At 38.2% G+C, this 15,631-nt stretch overlaps 1 protein-coding gene and 1 long non-coding RNA gene across 5 annotated transcripts in view; one reads left to right on the forward strand and one right to left on the reverse strand.

The window, feature by feature from the left end:
- LOC127410281 (serine/threonine-protein phosphatase PP1-beta catalytic subunit-like) overlaps positions 1–7,814 on the forward strand; it is a 43,382-nt gene extending 35,568 nt beyond the window's left edge. Inside the window, exons 7-8 of the mRNA XM_051645468.1 lie at positions 5,637–5,771; positions 6,746–7,814. Of these exons, the coding sequence (XP_051501428.1) occupies positions 5,637–5,771; positions 6,746–6,850 (240 nt within the window). The 3' untranslated portion in view covers positions 6,851–7,814. The remainder of the gene's footprint in view (positions 1–5,636; positions 5,772–6,745) is intronic.
- Positions 7,815–7,960: 146 nt separating this feature from the next.
- LOC127410287 (uncharacterized) lies at positions 7,961–14,931 on the reverse strand. 4 transcript variants are annotated; one of them, XR_007892105.1, is made up of 3 exons: positions 10,813–14,931; positions 9,404–10,689; positions 7,961–9,362 (listed from the first exon to the last, which is right to left on the reverse strand). It is a non-coding gene; the product is annotated as an uncharacterized LOC127410287 (long non-coding RNA). The 4 variants fall into 4 exon arrangements; XR_007892103.1 differs by having other exon boundaries at positions 10,772–14,931; XR_007892102.1 differs by having other exon boundaries at positions 9,404–9,851; positions 9,934–14,931.
- Between the last annotated feature and the right edge of the window lie 700 nt (positions 14,932–15,631).

Here is a 15,631-nt window from a genome sequence, read left to right on the forward strand (position 1 = left end):
CCATTTAAACATTAATTTCAGCCTTTAACATTTGTTGGAATTCAGGATTTTGCAAAAGGGAGACATTAAAGCGGCAACTATATGATTTCTTTTTCTCTGTATGTGGCAACATCTCTAAACTCACCAGGGCGTGATCTGAGACTAAGATGTTTCCAATTGAGCAATCCACAACAGATGAAATGAGGGACTTGGATGTATAAAAAAAAAATCTATTCTAGAATAAATCTTATGGACTGATGAAAAAAATGTATAGTCCCTACCAGATGGGTTCAAAAGTCTCCAAATATCTGTAAGACCAAGATTTTTACACATCCTGTGAAGTGTCAATGTTGCTGTAGGGGGTTTACACACTTTTGCTTCATTATGATCAAGGACTGAGTCCATCAAAAGATTAAAGTCTCCTCCCAATATTATATCATGAGGGGTGCCAGCGGCTTGCAACATCCCTTCAAGATCTATAAAAAAGCCCTGATCATCAGCGTTTGGTGTGTAAATATTAGCCAAAATCAACCTTTGCCCCTGAATTTCTGCTAAAACAGTAATGACTCTTCCTAATTTATCTTTACTCTGTTTGAGACATTTGAATTGTAGATGTTTACTTGTCAATGTAATGACTCCCCTGCTCTAACTTGAGCCAGCACTAAAGAAAACATGTCCACCCCATATCTTCCCAAATTTTTCAGCTTCCTGTGGGGAAAGATGCATTTCTTGAAGAAACACTATATCATATTTCTTGTGTTTAAGAAAAGAAATAACCTGCCTTCCTTTTTATGGGGTGCCCAAACCCATTCACATTCCACGTGGAGAGAGACAGTCCACTCATATTAACATTTGACATTTTGACATACAGTTGCAATCGAAATCATTCACCCCCCCTTCCCCACCAAGACAGTAAGGATTTACAAAGGTAAGCTTTTCTGATGACCCAGAATTTTTTAACTGTACATCTATATCATTTGAGTGACACATTCAAAGTCATAGTGTGAATATATAACCTAATATTTCTAAATAGCAGGATTTTTTTTTAAATACAGCCATGTCATAATTATTCAACCCCTATTGCATGTAGCTGTTTCTTAAATATTTCTGTGCAAAAAATGCAATTAAAAATAAGCTGTCTCAAAAGCTAACAGAGGAGATTATTTCATTACACAAGAAATGTCATGGCTAAAAGTACATTTCCAAGGCACTTCAATTTCCAGTAGACAAAGTTGGCAGCACCATTCATACATTTTTTTAAATAGGGTACAACAGCAACCTTCTTGGTGTGTGGAAGAAAGCAAAGCTTCACCAAGGGAAATGTTGACTTGAATATTCAAGAAGTAATTAGGAAAGACCTGTGGAGTCCTGGAAGAAGCTTTCTGAAATGAGTTTTAGACCCATGGGTCAGCAGTACGTCTGGAGTAAGATGACAAGAACGACACCATCCCCACAGTAACAAATGCCCTAATCACTCGAATGATTTGCAAGGTGGAACCAACATAAAAAGAAATGAAAAAGGCACTCAGCTTCCTCAGACAGTCAAGAGAATGATCAGTGAGTCAGGCCCACTCGGCTGCAACATGAGAACCACCAAATAACTTACTCATTCCATTGACTTTATAAAGGACATCACTTGCTGTGGGCATGTAAATGTTTTACGGCCATACTTAGAATCTATTCTCAATTTGGCCGGAAACATCAGAGCAAAAGCGACCTTCCGTTAATGTAAGAGTTTCTTGCATTCCTTGAATCGATCACGTTTCTCTCTTGTTGAATTCGCAAAGTCTGGGAACAAGAAAATGCTGTGGTTCTTCCAAGAAAGCCTTCCTTTACTCCTCGCCTAGTGCAACATGAGATCTTTATCGGATGATCTCAGAAATTTGGCCAGAATTGATCGGGACCTGTCCAACAGTGGATCTCCGAGCAAGAACTCTGTGAGCTCACTCGATTTCCAGCTTATGGCCTGTTATGTCCAGCAGACTCGAGAAGAGCTATTCTAGGAATTTCACCATATCTCAGCCTTCTTCGTCCTCAGGAATTCCAACAATTCGGACATTGTTTCACAGGTTATGATTCTCAAGGTCTTCCAACTTTTCCCAAACGCGCTCCAAGTCCGTCTTGGTCAATAGCGGGTTAGCAGCTAATTCCCTCTCAATAGACCAAGACATTGAAGATGTTGAATTGCGAACTTTCTTCAATTTTTTAAAAAATCTAAATTTGTGCTGTTTATTTATTTTATTTATTTTTGCCTGATTTACCTCAAAATTACTAAACTATACAATTAATTTGCATATAACATATGAAATTTATGTTAAAAATGATGTTAAATTCACTTCAGTGAACATCTATATTCCTCGATATATTTGGAGATTATACCATGTGTTAAGGGGAAGATTGCTGCCATATGGGAAATTAAAATTCAAATTAAGTGAAATTACAATATATGACCAGCAGGTGGCTGCAGAGGACCATTTATATGTCTGGTTGTGGCAAACTGATTTTTCTTTTTAATCTTACCTTACCTGCATTTGGATGTATATTTAGTTGTATATTTACATGTTTTAATAATATTTTTATATGTTTTAATAATATATTTATTTATTTTTAGTTGTGTATTAGGAGTGTAACGGTTCTCAGTAAGAAACTGGTTCGCCAGTCACGGTTCAGGAAGCATTGGCACCGTGGTCAGTTCACCTTAAGTTTAATGACGCATCTGGAGCACAAGTTTTGGTCAAGAAAACAAAGTGTCATACAGACAGGCACAGTTACAACCTACGCAAATGCACCTGAATGGATCTGTAGATGGATACACTCTGCCTGTATTTCACATGGGTCAACTTGATGATATCACAGTTCTGCAAGCGTTGTGTGTAGTTGAAAATGGCAAGTGGAGGAAACGAGTCGCTGATAGAGAAACCCCCTGCATTTCTACTTTCTGGGAACATTTTCTTTTTGCAGTCAATAACAACAGTCATGGTCAAAAGACATTTACAAAACAGGCACTGTTTGCAGACATCGCTCGAAACGAGTGCTGTGTACTGGTAATACATGTCAATAATGCGTGTGAGGGTTTATTTAAAATGCGCACGCAAGTTCTTCCTGTTTCCCCTCGCGGCATCACGAGCATCAATCTATCATGAGCATCAAAAATGCGCTTTGATTAATGGCATTAAGTTGCCGTTATATTAATATATTGATACATGATTTATCTTTTACGCAAACATCACCCAGGAAAAGAGGTGCAGGTGAGCCGAAACTGCACACGCTTCCTTCAATTTTTAAGCAGACACTCCGTGCTAATTCAAACAGACATGAAACAATAACTAAAGCGCTTGGGGTGCTCATGTAGGATTTAAATACTCGAGCAGCATTATCACAACATCCCTTCTCATATGCATATTAATAGCAAGGTTATTCCTTCTGTAGTGATGTACAGCTTCAGAATATTGAATATATGTTGAGATGAATTTTAAGTGCACTTTATGTTGATGCATGTAGAGTATTAGTGCAGGTATTAAGTTTGATTTAGTAATTAGAGAAAAAAATTCTTTTTTTTTTTTTTTTAGTAAAGGACCCTGATGAAAATTAACCATGGTTTTACTATAGTAATATTGTAGTATCCATGACTGCTGTTTTCTGATCAGAAATCATTGTTTTGATTGTTTTGATGTAAAACATTGATACAAACCGAACCATGAGAAATTTGAACCGTTACACCCTTATTATGTATATTTAGTGTATTTAGCATATATAGTTCTAACCAAGCTGGACAACTTTCATAATTAGTCATTAGCTCCACCCAACAGGAATTTTGAATTTTCTGAAAATTGCAAGCTCTGATCTTTTAAATACTCCTCTTGGGGATTCATGTGACTGGCACCAAATTTGTGCAAAATCATGCCAAGACATTGTAGATGCTAAACTGCTAATGGATTTTTGATATTTTGCGTATTAGTGCAGGTATTTCTTTGTGGGGGAGGATTTTCTCCCCGATTTGGAATGCTCAATTCCCAATGCGCTCTAAATCCTCGTGGTGGCATAGTGACTCGCCTCAATCCGGGTGGCGGAGGATGAATCTCAGTTGCCTCCGCGTCTCTTATCACGTGGCTTGTTGAGTGCATTACCACAGAGACATGGCGTGTGTGGAGGCTTCACACAATTCTCCGCGGCATCCACGCACAGCTCACCATGTGCCCCACCGAAAGCGAACCACATTATAGCGGCCACGAGGAGGTTAACCCAACATGACTGTATGCTCCCAAGCAACCGGGCCATTTGGTTGCTTAGGAAGCCTGACTGGAGTCACTCAGCACACCCTGGATTTGAACTCGCGACTCAAGGGGTGGTAGTCAGCGTCTTTACTTTGAGAAATTTGAATCGTTATACCCCTAATATATACAGTTGCGCTCAAAAGTTTGCATACCCTGGCAGAAATTGTGAAATTTTGGCATTGATTTTGAAAATATGACTGATCATGCAAAAAACTGTCTTTTATTTAAGGATAGTGATCATATGAAGCCATTTATTATCACATAGCTGTTTGGCTTCTTTTTAAATTATAATGATAACAGAAATCACCCAAATGGCCCTGATCAAAAGTTTACATACCCTTGAATGTTTGGCCTTGTTACAGACACACAAGGTGACACACACAGATTTAAATGGCAATTAAAGGTTAATTTCCCACACCTGTGGCTTTTTAAATTTTAATTAGTGTCTGTGTATAAATAGTCAATGAGTTTGTTAGCTCTCACGTGGATGCACTGAGCAGGCTAGATACTGAGCCAGGGAGAGCAGAAAAGAACTGTCAAAAGACCTGCGTAACACTTTTTTAGTAAAGTACCCTGATGAAAATTAACCATGGTTTTACTGTAGTAATATTGTAGTAACCATGACTGCTGTCACCATGGTTTTCTGAACAGAAATCATTGTTTTGATGTAAAACCTTGATACAAACTGAACCGTGAGAAATTTGAACCGTTACACCCCTGTTATGTATATTTAGTGTATTTAGCATATATAGTTCTAACCAAGCCGGACAACTTTCATAATTAGTCATTAGCTCTGCCCAACAGGAAGTCAGCCATTTTGGATTTTCTGAAAATTGCAAGCTCTGATCTTTTAAATACTGCTCCTAGGGGATTCATGTGACTGGCACCAAATTTGTGCAACATCATGCCAAGACATTGTAGATGCTAAATTGCAAACAAATTTTTGATATTTTGAAAGGTGTTGCCATGGCGCAGCAATAAATTTATGGCTAAAAATGTGAAACAGGAAGTTCCTTATATCCTTTTTGTGCATTGTATGATTTTGATAAATTCAGCTGTATGTTTAGTAATGGGGCTGATCACATATATGCGGCTATTATGGGTCACGGTCATAGCGCCACCAGCTGGCAACAGGAAGTGTGGCTCTTACAACAAACTTTAAAACAGTCCATTTATATTTACCCAAATTGCTTCAAAATTGTTTCGAATAATGTCAAACGCCAAATGCACATCAACCTTGCATTGTTTTCCGAAAGCCACCAGGTGGAAATGGACCAGTTGTGCTTGGGCCCGTCATCACTGCTTGCAGCTATATTTACAGCTGAAATTGCTAGCAGTGACTCACTTATTTTTGTGCCCTGGTTCTTTCTTCTCTGTCGGTAGGTGGTTGAAGATGGGTATGAATTCTTTGCTAAACGACAGCTTGTGACGCTGTTTTCTGCTCCTAACTACTGTGGGGAGTTTGATAACGCTGGTGGCATGATGAGTGTGGATGAGTCCCTCATGTGCTCTTTCCAGGTAACATACACTCAGGATACGCCCTCCACACCCTTCATACACAAGTTATTATACCTCAGGACACACCCTTCTTATTCTAAGAAACGCCCTCTACACTCAAAACACACCCTTCATGGTCTAAGACACACCCTCCACACTCAAAACATGCCCTTTGTTGTCTAAGACACACCTCCTACTCTAAAAACATGCCCTTCATATTCTATGGCACACCCACTACACTCAAAACACACCCTTCATAGTCTAAGAGACACACCCTCTACACAAAACACACCCTTCATAGTATAAGACACACCCTCTACTCTCAAAATACACCCTTTATAGTATAAGACACGCCCTATCCTCTCAAAATACACTCGTCATAGTATAAGACACACCCTCTACACTCAACTCACCCTTCATAGTAGAAGACACACCTTCTACACTCAAAATACACCCTTCATAGTATGAGACACCCTCTACTCTCAAAATACACCTTTCATAGTATAAGACACACCCTCTACACTCAAAGCACACCCTTAATAGTATAAAACACTTCCACTCAAAACACACCCTTCTTCGTATAAGACACACCCTCTACTATGAAAACACACCCTTCATAGTATAAAACACCTTCTACACTCAAAACATGCCCTTTGTTGTCTAAGACACACCCTCTACTCTCAAAACACACCCTTCATAGTATAAGACACACCTTCTACTCAAAACACACCCTTCGTAGTATAAAACACCTTCTACACTCAAAACATGCCCGTTGTTGTCTAAGAGAGACACTCAAAACACACCCTTCATAGTCTAAGACATGCCTTTTATCGTCTAGGACACACCCTCTACACTCAAAACACACCCTTCATTGTCTTAGACACACCCTCCACATTCAGGGCACGGCCTTCATACTCAGGACATGGCCACCATACATAGTTAACATGGCATGAATATGTCACAAACTCCGTTTATGTACTTTTTGTGTGATCCAGATCCTCAAGCCATCGGAGAAAAAGACGAAGTACCAGTACGGAGGGGTGAATTCTGGCCGCCCGGTCACTCCACCTCGCACAGCTCAAGCTCCTAAGAAGAGGTGAACTCACTGGTCCAGCTCAATCCAAGCAGCACCTCTGAGATCATCCTACCTTAATCTGGCCTGCAGGAGGCCCGTCCTACAAACAACCAACACATTTTGCTCACATCATGTGTATATACATTTTGCTATGATCAATGTTCTTTATTTGCTTGTTTTTTAGGTGTTTCTGTTAATAATTGATATTATCCTGGTTGTGTGTTTTCCAGTATCATGATGTATTGCTCATCCTGGACTGTGCTTCAAGGTACAGCAATATCAGATAAATAAAACACGTGTTGGATGTGGGGGTTAGAGGATGTTAGGGCAGTGAGGTTAAGACACATTCTGCCTTTATTACTAAAAGATGTGTGCACGTATGTTTTTGGAGATATGGGGGTGGGGGGAGTGTTACTCAATTCTTGTACATATTCTATACTTTCGTCTAAACAAGTGCACTGGGATGGTAACTCCCATTTGCAGTCATTCTTATTCCTCTCAAACACCAGTGTTGTGTTTCGAAGGGCCTCTATTCCGTTTCCTATTGGACAAAATGTTTCTCTCCCCAATTATATTATTTGGTAATAAGCAAACTGAATACAGTAGCCCCAAGAAGTATTTGGATACTTAAACATTTTCGTTGCATTTGCCAAGTGACATCTGCAAACTAATTATGCTTGTGCTTTTTTTTTATTATTATTATTCTTAACTTCCCTTTTCTAGGCCATGACTTTTAAGCAACTGGTGTCAAGTTGATTTTTAGTGGATGTATGAAGTAAGTTAACACAGCTGTCCTAGCGGTGTAACCAAATGTGCAGATCATCAGACTAACTATGGACATGTTGCACTAATGTTTGACAACCAGCAAGTCTCCAAATACTTTCTTTATTTACACTATTTATTGCCATTTCAAACTTAAACTTTTTTTATGAAATGTGTTGCTTGAAAAGTTTGCGCTATAAAATAAATGTCACTTGTTTTGATATTTACTTTTCTAAATGTTATATAAATCTCAACACTTAAAACATGGCCTTAAGTCTAAGACACGTCCTCTACATTCAAACACGGCCTTCGTTATCTAAGACACGCTCTACACTCAAAACATGCCTTTTGTTGTCTAAGACCCACCCCCACTCTAAACATGCCCTTCATAGTCTAAGACCCACCCAATACACTCAAAACACACCCTTAGTCTAAGATACACCTACTCTGAAAGCACCCTCTATACTCAAAACACATCCTTCATAGTCTTAGACATGCCTTCTACTCTCAAAACACACCCTTCTTAATCTAAGACACACCCTCTACATTCAAAACACGTCCTTCTTATTCTAAGACACACCTTCTACTCTAAAAACACACCCTCTACACTCAAAATATGCCCGTCATAGTCTAAGACACACCCCCACTCTAAACATACCCTTTATATTCTAAGACACACCCTCTACATTGAAAACACGCCCATTGTTGTCTAAGACATCCTCTACACTCAAAAAATGCCCTTCATAGTCTAAGACACACCCTCTACGGTCATACTTTATATTAGGTGGCCTTAACTTAAGACTATGTATTAACTGTGTAACTACATGTTGTTCTGCAAAATTCCCATATTTATTGCTACTGCTGTTGAGGTACGGGTAGGTTTTGGAGTATGGGTAGGGTTAGGCTTAGGGATTAGATTTAGGTTTTGGGGTAAGGGTTGGGTTAGGGGTAAAGTTAACAGTGTAACTACAAATGTAAATAAATGTAAGTACTTTAAATGTAATTACAATGTAACAACATGAGCATACATAAGTACATTGTATCAAATGGTTTAGTACATAGTAGTTAAGCCATTCTGATATAAAGTGGGTCCCCCTCTACACTCAAAACTCACCCTTCATAAACTTAGATACGCCCTTATTGTAAGACATGCCCGCTATGCTCAAAAAATGCCCATCATAGTCTAAGACATGCCCTCTGCACTCAAAACACGCCCTTCTTAGTCTAAGACACACCTTCTACTCTCAAAACACACCCTTCATAGTATAAGACACACCCTCTACACTCAAAACACTCCATAGTATAAGACACATGCTCTACTCTCAAAATACACCCTTCATATTCCTAGACACGCCCTCAACACTCAAAAGACATCCTTTGTTGTCTTAGACACACATTCTACTCTCAAAACACCCTTCATAGGATAAGACACACCCTCTACACTCAAAACATGCCCCTTGTTGTCTAAAACACACCCCCACTCTAATCATACAATTTATAGTCTTAAGACATGCCCTCTACATTCAAAACACGCCCTTTATAGTATAAGATACACCATCTACACTCAAAACACACCCTTTATAGTCTTAGAGAAGCCCTCCACTCTCAAAAAACGCCCTTCATAGTATAAAACACCCTCTACACTCAAAACATGCCCTTTGTTGCCTAAGACACACCCTCTACTCTCAAAACACATCCTTCATATTCTAAGCACCTTCTACACTCGAAACACACCCTTCATAGTATAAGACACACCCTCTACTCTCGAAATACACCTTTCATAGTATAAGACACACCCTCTACACTCGAAACACACCCTTCATAGTATAAGACACACCCTCTACTCTCGAAATACACCATAGTATAAGACACACCCTCTACTCTCGAAACACACCCTTCATAGTATAAGACACACCCTCTACTCTCGAAATACACCCTTCATAGTATAAGACACACCCTCTACACTCAAAACACAGCCTTCATAGTATAAGACACACCCTCTACACTCAAAACATGCCCTTCATAGTATAAGACACACTCTCTACTCTCAAAACACGCCCTTCATAGTATAAAGCACACCCTCAACACTCAAAACACTCCCTTTGTAGTAAAAGACACTCCCTCTACACTCAAAACACACCCTTCATAGTATAAAGCACACCCTCTACACTCAAAACACACCCTTCATAGTATAAAGCACACCCTCTACACTCAAAACACACCCTTCATAGTATAAAGCACACCCTCAACACTCAAAACACGCCCTTCATAGTATAAAGCACACCCTCTACACTCAAAACACACCCTTCATAGTATAAAGCACACCCTCAACACTCAAAACACGACCTTCATAGTATAAGACACACTCTACACTCAAAACACACCCTTCATAGTATAAAGCACACCCTCTACACTCAAAACACGCCCTTTGTAGTAAAAGACACTCCCTCTACACTCAAAACATGCCCTTCATAGTATAAGACACACTCTCTACACTCAAAACACACCCTTCATAGTATAAGACACACCCTCTACTCTCGAAATACACCCTTCATAGTATAAGACACACCCTCTTCACTCAAAACACGCCCTTCATAGTATAAGACACACTCTCTACACTCAGAACACACCCTTCATAGTATAAAGCACACCCTCTACACTCAAAACACTCCCTTTGTAGTAAAAGACACTCCCTCTACACTCAAAACACGCCCTTCATAGTATAAGACACACTCTCTACACTCAGAACACACCCTTCATAGTATAAAGCACACCCTCTACACTCAAAACACTCCCTTTGTAGTAAAAGACACTCCCTCTACACTCAAAACACACCCTTCATAGTATAAAGCACACCCTCAACACTCAAAACACACCCTTCATAGTATAAAGCACACCCTCAACACTCAAAACACACCCTTCATAGTATAAAGCACACCCTCTACACTCAAAACACACCCTTCATAGTATAAAGCACACCCTCTACACTCAAAACACACCCTTTGTAGTAAAAGACACTCCCTCTACACTCAAAACATGCCCTTCATAGTATAAGACACACTCTCTACACTCAAAACACACCCTTCATAGTATAAGACACACCTTCTACTCTCGAAATACACCCTTTATAGTATAAGACACACCCTCTTCACTCAAAACACGCCCTTCATAGTATAAGACACACTCTCTACACTCAGAACACACCCTTCATAGTATAAAGCACACCCTCTACACTCAAAACACTCCCTTTGTAGTAAAAGACACTCCCTCTACACTCAAAACATGCCCTTCATAGTATAAGACACACTCTCTACACTCAAAACACACCCTTCATAGTATAAGACACACCCTCTACTCTCGAAATACACCCTTCATAGTATAAGACACACCCTCTTCACTCAAAACACGCCCTTCATAGTATAAGACACACTCTCTACACTCAGAACACACCCTTCATAGTATAAAGCACACCCTCTACACTCAAAACACTCCCTTTGTAGTAAAAGACACTCCCTCTACACTCAAAACACGCCCTTCATAGTACAAGACACACCCTCTACACTCAAAACACACCCTTCATAGTATAAAGCACACCCTCAACACTCAAAACACTCCCTTTGTAGTAAAAGACACTCCCTCTACACTCAGAACACACCCTTTAATAGTATAAAGCACACCCTCTACACTCAAAACACTCCCTTTGTAGTAAAAGACACTCCCTCTACACTCAAAACACACCCTTCATAGTATAAAGCACACCCTCTGCACTCAAAACACACCCTTCATAGTATAAAGCACACCCTCTACACTCAAAACACACCCTTTGTAGTAAAAGACACTCCCTCTACACTCAAAACATGCCCTTCATAGTATAAGACACACCCTCTACTCTCAAAATACACCCTTCATAGTATAAGACACACTCTCTACACTCAGAACACACCCTTCATAGTATAAAGCACACCCTCTACACTCAAAACACTCCCTTTGTAGTAAAAGACACTCCCTCTACACTCAAAACACACCCTTCATAGTATAAAGCACACCCTCAACACTCAAAACACGCCCTTCATAGTATAAAGCACACCCTCAACACTCAAAACACACCCTTCATAGTATAAGACACACCCTCTACACTCAAAACACACCCTTCATAGTATAAGACACACCCTCTACACTCAAAACACGCCCTTCATAGTATAAAGCACACCCTCAACACTCAAAACACGCCCTTCATAGTATAAAGCACACCCTCAACACTCAAAACACACCCTTCATAGTATAAGACACACCCTCTACACTCAAAACACACCCTTCATAGTATAAGACACACCCTCTACACTCAAAACACACCCTTCATAGTATAAGACACACCCTCAACACTCAAAACACACCCTTCATAGTATAAGACACACCCTCTACACTCAAAACACACCCTTCATAGTATAAAGCACACCCTCAACACTCAAAACACTCCCTTTGTAGTAAAAGACACTCCCTCTACACTCAGAACACACCCTTCATAGTATAAAGCACACCCTCTACACTCAAAACACTCCCTTTGTAGTAAAAGACACACCCTCTACACTCAAAACACACCCTTCATAGTATAAGACACACCCTCTACACTCAAAACACACCCTTCATAGTATAAGACACACCCTCAACACTCAAAACACACCCTTCATAGTATAAGACACACCCTCAACACTCAAAACACTCCCTTTGTAGTAAAAGACACTCCCTCTACACTCAAAACACACCCTTCATAGTATAAAGCACACCCTCAACACTCAAAACACTCCCTTTGTAGTAAAAGACACTCCCTCTACACTCAGAACACACCCTTCATAGTATAAAGCACACCCTCTACACTCAAAACACTCCCTTTGTAGTAAAAGACACTCCCTCTACACTCAAAACACGCCCTTCATAGTATAAAGACACAGATGTCACTTGTTTTTATATTTTCTTACCTAATGCGATGGCATTCATTCATTTTGAAGTGTGACTTGGGTGTCCAAATATTTTTTTGGTGCCCTTGTAGGTAGAAAATCTCAACCACACCATGGTTTGATTCATATGAAATTGTGGGCATAATAAAAGTTTGGATTAAGTTTAGTTGAACCATTGTCATTTTTCCATCTCAAGCACTGAGACTGTATGATGTTGTGTCTGGATGAGTCAGAGTAGATCTGATGTTCTCAACAACATGATGTATTATTACTATAGAATTATGATGAAAACTAAAACTGTCCAATCCTCTGTTACTCAGTATTATTATCTGGTGGAGTTTCTCCCTGTATTTGTCTTTGACATAATATGTGCTTTACATGTAAGAAAATAGATTTCTGCAAACAATGAATAACTGTTTGCGATAGATGTTTGCAGGTAAGGGCAGAGAGTTCAAAATGAAGTGTGCTTGTGAAAACATTCACTATTTTGTCTCACAGCTTCCTTTACATTTTATTTAGACTTTGCAGTGAAATACTATTTTCTTTTACAATTTTGTCCTAGGTCAGCAAATGTTTTGGGGTGTTTTGAGATTTATACGTTTGTTTCGAACTTTTAACTGGAATAAATGGAACAGTGCTGTTGACTTTGTCCTGCTGTTAGTATGAGTACCATGTGCGTGACCCCTTGACACCCACTGAGTTTCGACTGTTTAAACTATCCATTGCTATATTTATACGTGACATGTCAATCTTAATAAGCTTCAAGTAGGTTTTTCTGAAAAAGTATCACAAGCTCACCAAAAACAACAGCAGTGAAAAGTACATTCTTTAATACAATTTTGAACTTCAACAATCTCTACAAATTCTTTGGTATATTCAACACAAATAACAGAAGCTGAAATCATGCAGGCCATGAGAAAAATGAAACGCAAGACATTAAGAGTAGCATAGTTAATGACGTTTCCAATTATCTGGATTGTGAGAATCCATGGAAAGAAAAGGTTTGATGGAGACTCACTTTTTGCCATTACAATGTTTATTAAGTGCTATCTATAACATAAACAATAGCATGTTTTGCTTTTTTGGTCAATTTCATTTTAAATGTTACAATTATAACAAAAATGTTGTTGAACAGATGGACAAAAAGTTTTCAATGAATTCTTCAAGCATTTAAGGTCAAGTTGAAAGTGAATTTTGGTGTTTAGCTGAGGCCTGAAGATCTTTTTTTTTACCCTGAGTAAATTACTGTTGAGTGATCACTATAGACAGTTGTCATCAAAACTGATCCATATTCATACTACAAAATATGCAATGATGCATATATGCACATATAGCACAAAACTTGTTTGGTTTAAATGATGATTTGGATGAACAATATGATAAAAGATCACAAATAATAAAAAAAAAGACCTAGTACAAAAAGCATGAAAGAGATCATCTTCAAAGAAATGCAAAGAATAACGAGAAAGAAACACGGGACACATGAGCACATGGTGATTGTTGTTTGAAGTGAGTTTGCTCAGACTGTGAGAAACATTTCTTGAGTAATGTCGACTGAGGTAGATTACAAGACCAAAGTAATACTCTGATAGACTGATTATGTGAGATGCAGAGTATGAATCATGATTACAGGGGAATTATTTGTGTACACAATAAACATTCTAGATAATTAATGAAATGTTTAAAGGTATGGAGCACAAAACCTGCCAATATTAAATAAATGAATGCATTGATAAAAATTTAAATTAAAACCTCTATTTCCACAAAGTGTCTGTAAAATATGTGCCAAAATTACAAATAAAATTAAATGATTACATTTGTATTTTCATTTTCACAGTGACAGTGCTGACAACCTCTCTGCACCCTCTTGTGTGAGAACCACTGTATTAAAGGATTCTCTCTTTGAGCACCACCCACTCATTAACATAGAATTTACATGTTGGCTTTGAAAATGAAAATGGAAAATAAAAGATAAAATAAAAATACAATTAAAACTGAACTTTGAATATTAATTGTCACTTTTATTGCGCTAACACTGAGAAAATGCTTCGGAAAAAAAATGATTTTGCAATTTCTTTTTCACGTTTGCTTTTTCATTTTAATATTGGCAGTCCTGTCTCAAGATTGCAGTAAATAGAATTTAAAATCAGCATTTGCATTTTAATTTTTAATTTGTACTGTCACTGCGAACATGTACATGTAATAATTTTATTTGATTTTAAAATTTGGAACATATTTTGTTCTCCATTTTGTGGAAATAAAATGATTTGAGGTTTTAATTTTAATTTTTATCACTGCATTCATTTATTTAATATTGGCTCCATAGGCCCTCAACTTTCTCAAATTAAATGTAATAAACTTTTGGCAGGTTTAATGCTCCACATTTAGGGAGTTTTTATATGTATATATATATATATATATATATATATATATATATATATATATATATATATATATATATATATATATTAGTGATTATTTAAAAAAAAAAAAAAAAAAAGCGGAAACCAACTTGCCACAGTTTGCAATCAAATGTAAATATGAAAAAATTATAATCAGAAGACATTAAGAATTAGGCAACACTTTCCTATGGTTTTATACATTAAAATCAGTCAACACAATAGTTAACATGAACCAACAATGAACAATTATTAGGTGTCTTAGTGCCATCCTGAGCCTATGTCCTACAAATATTTATTTTTCTCTAAAAAAAAAATAAAAAATGTAAATAAATAAAAAAAATTTTTTTTTGCTTGCTAGCTAATAATTAGCATGTGGTACCAACCTCAGCCACCAGGTGCCACTATCAGTAAGGATGAAATCTTATGCTTACAAAGTAGGGTTGCAGCGGTATACTGGTTTCACGGTACACCACGGTATGAAAATTGACTGTTATCATACCATGTACATTTGCTTATCTACGGTATTGAGAAACATTTTTTAACTGGACGGAGGATCTCACCTGCGCGTGCGCATCTCCTTTCCTCTTGACTGCCTGTCAGACTCGTCAGCTTGCGCCACACACACACATGCAGTGGAGAATGTCAGAGAGAAGTGAGGTGTGTGTGTGTGTGTGTGTGTGTGTGTGT

Source organism: Myxocyprinus asiaticus, chromosome 19, assembly GCF_019703515.2.
Source record: "Myxocyprinus asiaticus isolate MX2 ecotype Aquarium Trade chromosome 19, UBuf_Myxa_2, whole genome shotgun sequence".
NCBI lineage: Eukaryota > Metazoa > Chordata > Actinopteri > Cypriniformes > Catostomidae > Myxocyprinus > Myxocyprinus asiaticus.